Source organism: Larimichthys crocea, chromosome I (genome assembly GCF_000972845.2).
Source record: "Larimichthys crocea isolate SSNF chromosome I, L_crocea_2.0, whole genome shotgun sequence".
Taxonomy (NCBI): Eukaryota; Metazoa; Chordata; class Actinopteri; family Sciaenidae; genus Larimichthys; species Larimichthys crocea.
In genome coordinates this window covers 5,166,847-5,177,295 of record NC_040011.1, presented here as the reverse complement: position 1 = coordinate 5,177,295, position 10,449 = coordinate 5,166,847, and the positions used below count along the sequence as shown (strand labels likewise).

The following is a 10,449-nucleotide window of genomic DNA, read 5'->3' as shown; positions in this document are numbered from 1 at the left end:
TCAGAGTCTACAATCTGGCAGCATGCTGGAGTTGAACCCAGGCATTCTCAATGAGTAAACTAAGGCACATTTTATGAATATTTAATATTATATTTAACGCACATTGAATTTTATATTCAACAATAACAATACAGAAAAAGTAACACACTGTACAATTAACTCAAACAGTGAAAGCCATAACTGCAAAAAGTCTGTAGGCAATTTAGAATTTTGAGCCAATTATTTTCTGTGATTATTTCATGTGAAATGTGTTGTCCTGATATTTTAAATTCTGTCTATATTTGTTGTTGTTGTTGTTGGTGTGTTTTTTTTTGACAAATTCTGTGTTTTATTTTCCCTCATGCTCAGGTTTTGTGAACAAAGGTTCTTCATCATGCCCTTGTCCCGTGAGATTGTTCTTTTGTTTTTTTTTTAGAAATATGTTTATTGATTTTCAAGAGAAAAATAAAAAAAGAGAGAGTAAGAAGAAGAAAAAAACATAGAAAAACAAACACCTAACAAAGATCATATAACATACAGCACATCTTGGATTATAACAATAAACCATGGTCATAGTTAAGATGGGTAAACAAAAACATCTAAAGAAAACATCTAGAAAAAATACATTAAGTCCACACATATACAAAATCACATACTCATTTGCACTGTGAGGCTTTATACAATAGCCAATGTCTATGAGCTCACATTTTTAAGGTAATTCAGTACCGGGTCCCAGGTTTTATCAATACAATTCAGAAATAATACGATTATACATTCATTATGTTTTCTTCAGAAATGAATTTGAAATGCTGAGGTATAGGCCTACTGTGTATATTTTTAAAAAGATTTAAAACATGATGGCCTTACAACACCCCATGAAGCTCTGCCAACCCCTAGTGATGGCCCATACGTCCAGGTTGGTTACAGCTTTACCTCACAGCTTCCCTCCTGTGAGGGAACTTCTGTCAGAACTTTGAAATCTATTTCTCTCTGTACTATTGGTCCTCCCTGAAATATAAACTACAAATACACTCAACTTGCCCTCTGCTGGCAGGAAGAAGGTTTGATTCCCTCAAATATTTCAATTTTATTTTAAAGAGCGAACATTATGCCATGTGTATTAATAATTGTTTCATTTTATTTTGAACAATAACGTGCAGCCAAGCTGAATATTTCAGCACTTTCATTATCTTATAAATAGTTTAATCTGTAACTCAGACGAGAGCTGTTAGTGCTCTAACAACTCTACTAGCAAATTAAATAGAACAAGATTACGTATTATATCATAATGAAGACACATATCCAAACACAAGAAGTAGAAACTATTTAAAAAGATGAGCTAGGTCCAAGTCAAGGGAAAAAAACACAAACTTTATTTTCTTCTTTTTACAAAACATTTCAGAATGAACCTCAATAAATAATAAATCCAATACAGACCTTCAAGAAGCAAATGACCAAACATAAACATGGCACATCCCCTCAAACAGCATCATACAGTGCTAACCTTTCATTTTTTGCTGCTCTAGCACAGTAACGGAAGTGTTAATGTATCCATAAAACGACAAAAGCAACACAATAAGAGGAGTTTGACTTACACGGCATTGCAGAACGCTGAGATATATGAAAGATAGACTTATGACAATCAAACAGGCAGCTGAAATGTATGTAAAGTAGCACGACTGCATCTTGGTTGACCTACAAACACAACCATTCATGTGCACTTTGCAGAAAATGAGATGCTGTAGATGACATTAAAAACCGGTTAGCCCTCAATCACCTTTTCCTCAGTTTGTTCATTTGAGATACATCTGAATGCAGCCAGACGAGTGTTACTGTAGAAATGTGTAAATGTGGATGTAAATGCATGAATGTACTGTAAAGCAGCAACAACAATGATTACTTACTCATAACATATGTATAATCATTTGTAACCAAAAGCCAAAAGTACCTGAGCCTAAACTGCAATGAAGCAAATCATATTCCCTAAACATAATTTCTATAATTATTATTGGAGTAGTGCATATCCAGATGTTGGGAGTAAAATGTGTTATTGTGTTAAGGTCAAGTGGATTAAAAATAGTTGCTACCTGCACTCAGTAACACACACAGACATAAGATTAACATCATATTACCTGTTGGACTGTCACGTTTGACAGTGAAGTGATAGATATACTTTTTGAAATGAGAGCTGCATATACTAATAAGGCCATCCAGTCATATGTTTGCAGAAAATACAGGAAAGTCTTGGTTTAAGTTCAGGTTTAGAATAATAGAAAATAATCAGATTACATAGCATGTCATGTAACTAGTGTGATAAACTGTAAATTACAGTTAGGTCATTTGGAACAGACCGCATTTTGAGAGTAACCTGCTCCACTTTAAAAAACCTTTTTTTGATAAATAAGCATTTCTACTCTACTATACTGATCAGTCGGCATCATACTCTATCATACTAATCCAAGTGCCTGACTAAAAAGACACCCATGAATGCATTTTAATCGAGTGTGACGTGTAAATGTCAGCAGTTCAAACATGTTCTGTAATACATTCAGCTTTAGCTTGAATATGCGCACAGGTTGGGTGTCTGTGCATTAGAACAGCTGAAACAGATCAAACCTGGTGTCATCAATGAGATATTGTATTAGATGGCAACTGCAGAGAGCATCATACATACACGTATATGTAAGGCTTGTATGTAGCTTGATTGGCTGATATATCCTGCAAAACCAACAACTGGTTGATTGTAAATCTACACACATTTAAAAAATATGTTTCCAGTGATTCATACATGCTGGAAACACGTTTTACATATCTGATATGGCTTGTTGCCTACCAGGAATGTGTGAGGAAGGAGCTGAAAATCAGACATGACTGACTAACAGAGTCCTGCTACCCAGGAGCTTTCCAGCCCCGTTGACATCCAGCGAAAAACTTAAATGTGCTACACATGAGTGCAGATATACACTAGACAGTTCTTAGACCTTTCTATGTGGTGCATGCCTCTTATACATAGTAGTTATGAAATGGCAGCATGGATAACATGATTACATGTTTGTGGATTACAGAATAACCTGGGGTTTATTTATAGCATGCATTTGGATTTCACTCTTTGCTGCAGTCACTTAATGGCTTCTTTTCATTTCTCCACCCAACATCTGAGTCACGTCTCGCATGAAACTCGGAAAGACTGATATTTGTGCATTACAGTGGATGTTTATTGGCATGTAGCCATGAGGTCATTTCAAATCGGAGGGATACTTCCAGATCATAAATAGACAAATACATATTCCACTGTTGTTCCATTCCCTTTGACCATTCAGTCATTTTCTTTACCTGTCTGATTTTTTAAATAAACTGGAAATGTAGTAGGATTTATGTGTCATGCAGATCAATCTATAGTGTGCATACAACACTAAGACAAACAGGCAAATGTCTACAGGCACAGAGTAAAGCACTGATTTCAATTAGTGTGACATAAAAGTTTTTTTTCTTATTGAACTTTGTGTTCAGTAATGCATTGACCCATGATACCATCTAATGTGGGACAAAAAGGCTTACTTTGCATTCACTTTCAGGTGCCTGCGGTGCAAAAAACAGTACAGTGAGATGTCAAAACGTGAAGTAAAACAAAGCGATGCAGTGCGTGAGATGCCATGAAAGGTACTAGAGTGTCAGAAAAGTAAAACTGACCTTTCAGAAACAGAAACAACACGGTTTCGGATAGGTGTGAGGAGTCTTAGTAACAGTGCAGGTAGACATGTTTACAGTAAATACTAGAAATTATAAAAGTTCAATTCACTTAAATATCAGGACAGTCAAAAATACAGAGAAATAAATAAAACTAGGTGCAATGCCATTTGCTCAAGGGTCATGTGATGCACTGAGGGAAGATGGGTAGAAATTAGAGTGTGCCCATTCCAGTGACTTCAGACGTCAGCCTAGAACAGTACAGGGAAGGGAAGGAGGAGGAGCAGGGGAGGAAGGGGGAAGGGGGTAGACAGAGAAAATAAAAACAGCTGTGAAAGAAGAACTTTCGCTTGAAAGTGAAAGTTATGCTGCAATGGCTGGCTTTGTGCTCAATTCTTTTTTTTTTATACACAGATTTGATACCATATTTTCATCGTACCCTTTCATATAAAACACCTCAATGTCTCAAAATATGGTAACATAACCATGCAGTACTAACCCCCTCATGAAGCCATGCAGTGGACAGAAAAGAATGGCGGTGTTATGAAATCTCTAATGTAGAAATTGCTGTATTCCCTGACAGAGGCATCACATCACTCTTCTTTCTAACAGCATTGCTCAAGTGGCAGTCGTGTGTTCTTTTTTTTTTCTTTGCTTTTTTTTGTTTATTTTACATTTTTTATTAATTTTACTCTTTCCAGACAGTGACACAATAGGACTTAATAGGGAAATGTATCTAATTTACTAATGACAAAAAAAAATAAATAAAAAATACAATATTATTCTTGGAATGAGGCATGCTAAATAAATACTCAAAAGAAATAGTTTGACATTTTGTGCTTATTCGGAGAAGAAGATCAATACCACCTTCTGTATATTGATGGAAGGAGATGTTTAGCCTAGCTTATCTTAACTTAACATAGCATTAATGTTGGAAACAGCTAGCCTGGCCTCTGCTGAGTGGCATCTATACATCTCTCTCTCTCAATGTAATATATTTAATTTTGATGAATTCATATAAAAACTGAAGTGTAAAAATATCAAGTTAAAGTTTTAAAGGGTTTGCTTGCCAAACTATGTCTCTGACCAGAGCAGTGACGTCCTGGAAGTGTTGTTGTCAGTGTGTGGTTGTTAGTGATTAGTGATCTGGGCAGAGACTAATTTGCTGTTTCCCTTGTTTCCAGCCTTTTGCTAAGCTAAGCCTAAACATCTCCTGGATTTAGATAACAGAGATGGTATCGACATTACTATCTCACCATATTTCCCAAAATGTCAAACTAGTCCTTTAACGATACACTGGCTACATCAACTTAAAACAAATCCCAATGTTTTTAGTCTGACTTTTACTATAGGTGTCCCCACAGGCTAATGATTAAGCGTTATGCAAAACCAAAGGAGTGTAGGGGAAGTTCCATGGGATAACACATAGAGGTTAATTGTGAAGCGGAAGGTGGTTTTGATGTTAGCTTCTGCAAACAGAACCAGATTTGGGGTGACTTCAGGATGTAGTCATGGATGAGGGGTCATTCCACATGGCAGCCACGTCCCTGAACCTGCCATTGGAGTTGTGGGAAAGCAATAGCCATTAGTTTCTCAGAGGACTGCTGTCTGAAATCCCCTTAAGAAGTCCTGTTTATTGAGTATGTGAGTTTTCCTTCTCTAACAACAACAACATTTGACTTTGAGGTGTACTATGTAGCCTGTGGACATCAGTGAGGCTTTAATTTCCCAGAGTTGTGGATAATACCTTTCTCTGCTGACAGTGAATTAGTAGTTTCGGTGCATAGAGAGGGAACATAGACAGGGGGTAGTGGAGCATGGCAAGAAAATTCAAATGAAAAGAAGTTTCTTAGTATCTTACTAAATATCTTACTATCCAGCCCCTGTTTATTTCATCTCAGGGCTCAACAGATTTAGTCTTGTTTAATACCATAATATGAACGCTCCAAGATTGTTCATTTATTGATGATCCAGGTTACTAATCTACAGGTTCTGTTCAAAGACACGTCCTATTGTCTCAGTAGCTGACATTCTGCCCATGAGCTACTTACGTGCAAAGAGTGTGCTGGTTGAAACTGAATGCATTTAAATTGGCTACACTTGGGATGGGGTTAAGAAACAAAAAGTAGAAAGGAACAACAAAGAATATAACATGAATAGCCACATTATTTATGGACTTATCTGTCTTGCCAAAACCTGATAAACATTGTGCATTTTCTATCAACTCATCAAAAGTATAGTAAATGTAAAAGTATGAGTGTTGTGAATTTCAAAACTAAACAAGCAAGATTTGTTCATTTTTTTCCACAGATATGTGCTATCTTGTATGTGCACTACGAGCATGTCATTCAGGTGTTTCTCTTATCAGTTAGAATGTGCTGGAGCCTAGCTGTTACACTTAAAAGGTTACCTGGCATTGATGAGATACTGGGCCAGGCTGATGTTAGCAGGGGTTCCTGTGATGGTGATCTGGCGTTCTGATGAGCCTTCCATGGCATTGGCGATTTTGATCTGCGCCCCAGACATCTGTCGAATCTCATTTATTTTGGTTCCCTGGCGTCCAATAATGCAGCCTATTAGCTGGGGGGGAAAAGCAAATGTCTTTGCAAGGAACTGTGTCTAAACACATTGATATATCAATATCTACAATAAGTTTAATTGATTATGAAATGGTCTGGGTTTAACTTAAATCCTATTATAAAGTTTAATTAGTGATGGTTAATAGCTCAGCTCATTGGAGGTGATAGAGGTGCAGTAAAAACTGCAGTTTGCAGGGTGTTGATAATGTCAATTATTTGTTCCTACAACATTAATACGTTTGAAAGAACATGATTGTTTCAATGTATTAGATCAGTGTGCTCTGTAACAAAAGTCTGAATAATTTTAGATACTAAATTATGACATAGCATTTAAATTTATGATATGCCAGTTGAAAGACACATCATTTTCAGAATTATCACATAAAACGCACAAAATGTTGAAACATGTATCCCTCAGTCAGCTGTCTCAAAAAAGCTTGACTCACATCATTAGGGATGGTGAGTTCATGGGTGCTGGCTTGTGGACTGGCATCCAAACCTGTATTGGAGAGCAATGGGACAAGAAAGGAAATCTGACTTTAAAAAAAAAAAAAAAAAAAAAAATTTAAAGGAATATTTTGCCATTCCAATAAATAGACATAGGCCAATAATTAAATGAGGACATCAATATATCTCAATCTCATGCTTGTATGTTTAAATATAAAGCTACAGCCAGCAGATGGTTAGCTTAGCACAAAGACTGGAAACAGCTCAAATAAATGTGAGCTAAAGCTAAGCGAACTCCTGGCTCCAGCTCCATATTTTCGTATATATATTTTAGAGCTAGCCTGTGTTTCTCTACAGTTTCCAGTGTTTTTGCTAAGCTAAGCTAACTGAATGGTGTTTAACACTTGTCAACAACTTGACTAAGTGTATTTGCCTCATCAAACGGTATCAAAAGTATGCACGCTTGTTTCTCAATGGAACCTTTTACTGTAGTTTACTGTCTTCTTTTTAAATCACGTGTGTTTGATTGGATTATTAGTAATTAGTAATTGCCACATGATGGTGAAAAAATAATACAACTTTAATGTTTATTCATGAGATTTTCAGTCGGTCTTTTGCCACATACCAATGTCCATATGAAACGGTTCAATTCAGATTAGGAGAGGGAAGACTCAGTTGGTTATTTTAGTACAATGTGGCCACACTATTTCACAGTTGATGGAAGTAAAACAACCTGAAATGTGTTAGAGGAGGATGTATCCTGTTGCCAGGTGATAATGCCATTTTGAATACATCATTTTAAAGACAAGCCCAGTGTCTTTTTTTCTTTCTTTTGCCTTTCACTGGCATAATATCAGACAGAGCCAGGAGAAAAATATATATGTGAAAAAATCAAAGAAGGAAAAGAACCACAGGGGCCAAGTCATGCTGTGCCAAAAGAGAGATAACGTGGAAGGTAGGGGAAAGAAAATGTTTCTCTGGATGCAAAGAGAAGGAATTATCTAAAGGGCCTTGTGGGTACGTACCAGGGAAAGCAGGGGTGGTCTGTCCGAGAGGGGTAAAGGGGGTTTGCTGCATAGCCAACTGGTGGAGCTTGGTCAACTGCTGAAGGGTTAGGAGGGAAAGTAGAACTAAGAGGTTACTGTTACACAGGTCACACCAAGAAATGAAGTCAACCAAAACTAGAGTGAAGAAACGGTGAGGAGAAGGAGGCCATGACAGAGGGTGGTGGAGGACAAAAAGGTAAGACGGAAAAGAGATACTAAGAGAGGGTGATTGTCTGTCATGGACTTGTAAATTGCTCTGTAATTTCATAACACATGACTGGGTTTTCACATACTCCAGTTTTTTTTTTGTTGTTGTTGTTTTTACCAATTGACAAAATGGAGAGGGAAACAACTCCACTCATGAGCACACTGAGAAAATGCAGGGGGAAAAAAATTATTCCCATTCACCCCATCAATTACCATGTGTGTGTCGAGTTGCCACTTATGACTCAGAACCGGACAACCTTTAGTTGTACATGCCTGTCAGAGCTGCTGCTCTCCCACCACCATCCCACCCTCATAGTCGCAGGATGTCCATCATTTGCTGTGTATCATTTCCATCAGGAACAGGGGAAAGACGCTTTCAAGCCTTCTTCTCCTTTTAAGAGGAGTTTTAATGAGGGTGGAAGAGCATGTCAAGCCTGTACCTGAGTGATTGTACTGTCAACCACTACCTTCAGTGGCATCAATCATTGGCCAACTTTGAATTAGTGGATATGACACAAGGTAGCTCTACAGATACGACAAGGACAGATGAAGGCAGGTTATTAATGGAGACTATATAGTCCACTAGAATTAAAAGGGTGTCTATATCAAAGCTGCCTTTACGGTCTTTGCCTTTATCATTATCACCAGCAGTCAGTGTTTGTGTTATCAACAAGATAACACTGCTAAGAGTTCTTTATACTGCTTGAGCTGTAGTCAACCTATAAACCAGTGATTTTGGAAGTTGTGACTTATGACTTGCCTCAAAATAACTTCCAGCATATCTGCTATTATTGCTATATAATTAAGACACATTTACATTTCAACTCTTGATTAAATTAGAAAGAGACTATGAACTCACATCTGGGTGTGGTATGGCGTATTGTCCCTGAATTGTGTAGGCCTGGAAAGACATAACAGACTTTAGCATTTCATTTACAAAACAAATCATCTTGTTCAGTATAAACTCTATACAAAACTTCTTCATAACTTTTTGCATTATGATTTAAAAACATTTATATGCCAGTGAATGATCTTCTTAAACATAGTCATTGTTACCATACTCAAAGCAGTAGCATAAACAGCACATAACATGTAGATGAATGTGAACATGCAAGTTTTATATGACTAATCAAAGAAAAATGAATCACTTCTGTGAGTGTCAAAAGATGTTGTCCTCTATCAAATCAAACAGGAAGAGTTGCTTCATGATTCTTGTTCATTTTTTAAATTCTTAAATTGAACAAAAAATTATCATTATTATGAACAATTATGAAATGACTGGAGTTGACACAATAATGGGAACACATTTAAAATATTACCAGAACCATAAATCAGCAAATTGTGCCCCAACAAAAACTGAATGAATAAAAAGAAAGTAGCATTTACGCAGGTGTTTTTGAATTGGGTTGTACAATGTTGCACAGATGTCTGCGAGTTTCTGTGTGTGTGTTCACGAAACTAACAAAACAGACTCACGAATTATGTTGTCTAAAGGCTGCAGTTGTCCTATGTTCCATTTAGCATCCAAGGGGGTAAAATCTCCAGACAAAAGCTCCCAAATTGGAGTCATTACAAGTAGTTATGTGGTGTCTTTCTACAGATCTATCTCTTTTATTTGCTGGATTTTCAAATGCGTCCAATAGCTTTTAGCACAGATCTGCAACTAACTTTTCTAAATTATATACACAGACATTAGTATTTTCTACGGAAGCCCTAAAAGGCCATACATACATACATTTTATTCCACCCGTTTTCTCGTGATAACGAGATAATTAATTTGAGATCTCGAGAAAACAAAACGATAGTCTAGTGTATTAAATCAAGTGCACCCGTATTACAGAATGTATGGCAAATGCATGTAGTCCATGATACGGAGCGAACAAACCTATTACGCCACTGTAAAATCCCTTTGATCCATAATTTCTGACAAAGGTTTGTACACTTGATCTCAGGACTGGAGTGAGGATTAGCCAAAGTGTATCAACCTTTGTCAGAAAGTATGGATCAAAGGGATTTTACAGTAGAGTAAATATTGTACATAATGCCCTTTTCAGTTCAAAATAATGAACTTTGAGGCTGAATTGCTCAAAAATGATACAGTAAATATGCTTTATACTGAGTGAGTGAACAGTCAGGATGGTCCTGAGACCCCCCCCGCATGGTCATGGCCCGCGATGGAATTGTCAGAAAAAACTTGGCCCGGGTCCAAACTTATTTGCCGACCCCTGACCTAGACTATCGTTTTGTTTTCTCGAGATCTCGAATTAATTATCTCGTCATCACGGGAAAACGGAGGAAAATTATCTGTATGTATGGCCTTTTAGGGCTTCCGTAATTTGCACTGCCTTCCTGCAAACACAAATGCTGTTCTTTTGTACTTTGTACTTTTGTCCTGTGTACCCACAACATGTCACGTTTTGCACACACATATCAAACCAAGGTAAATGAAAACATTTAGTCATTTTAATCCTTAAATCAAGACCTGTTTGTAAAAGGGAATATAT

At 37.0% G+C, this 10,449-nt stretch overlaps 1 protein-coding gene across 4 annotated transcripts in view; it reads right to left on the bottom strand.

The window, feature by feature from the left end:
* Positions 1–2,028: 2,028 nt before the first annotated feature.
* The window catches only part of pcbp3 (poly(rC) binding protein 3), a 63,195-nt gene continuing 54,774 nt past the window's right edge, over positions 2,029–10,449 (bottom strand). The window contains exons 13-17 of one of the 4 annotated variants that reach the window (XM_019267012.2): positions 8,805–8,846; positions 7,718–7,796; positions 6,692–6,744; positions 6,077–6,246; positions 2,029–3,917 (exon numbers count right to left, since the gene is read on the bottom strand). In XM_019267012.2, coding sequence (XP_019122557.1) covers positions 3,881–3,917; positions 6,077–6,246; positions 6,692–6,744; positions 7,718–7,796; positions 8,805–8,846 — 381 coding nt within the window. In that variant the 3' untranslated portion in view covers positions 2,029–3,880. Of the gene's footprint in view, positions 3,918–4,062; positions 5,220–6,076; positions 6,247–6,691; positions 6,745–7,717; positions 7,797–8,804; positions 8,847–10,449 lie in introns of those variants that run through there. The other 3 variants (XM_019267013.2, XM_019267010.2, XM_019267011.2) reach the window with 3 other exon arrangements.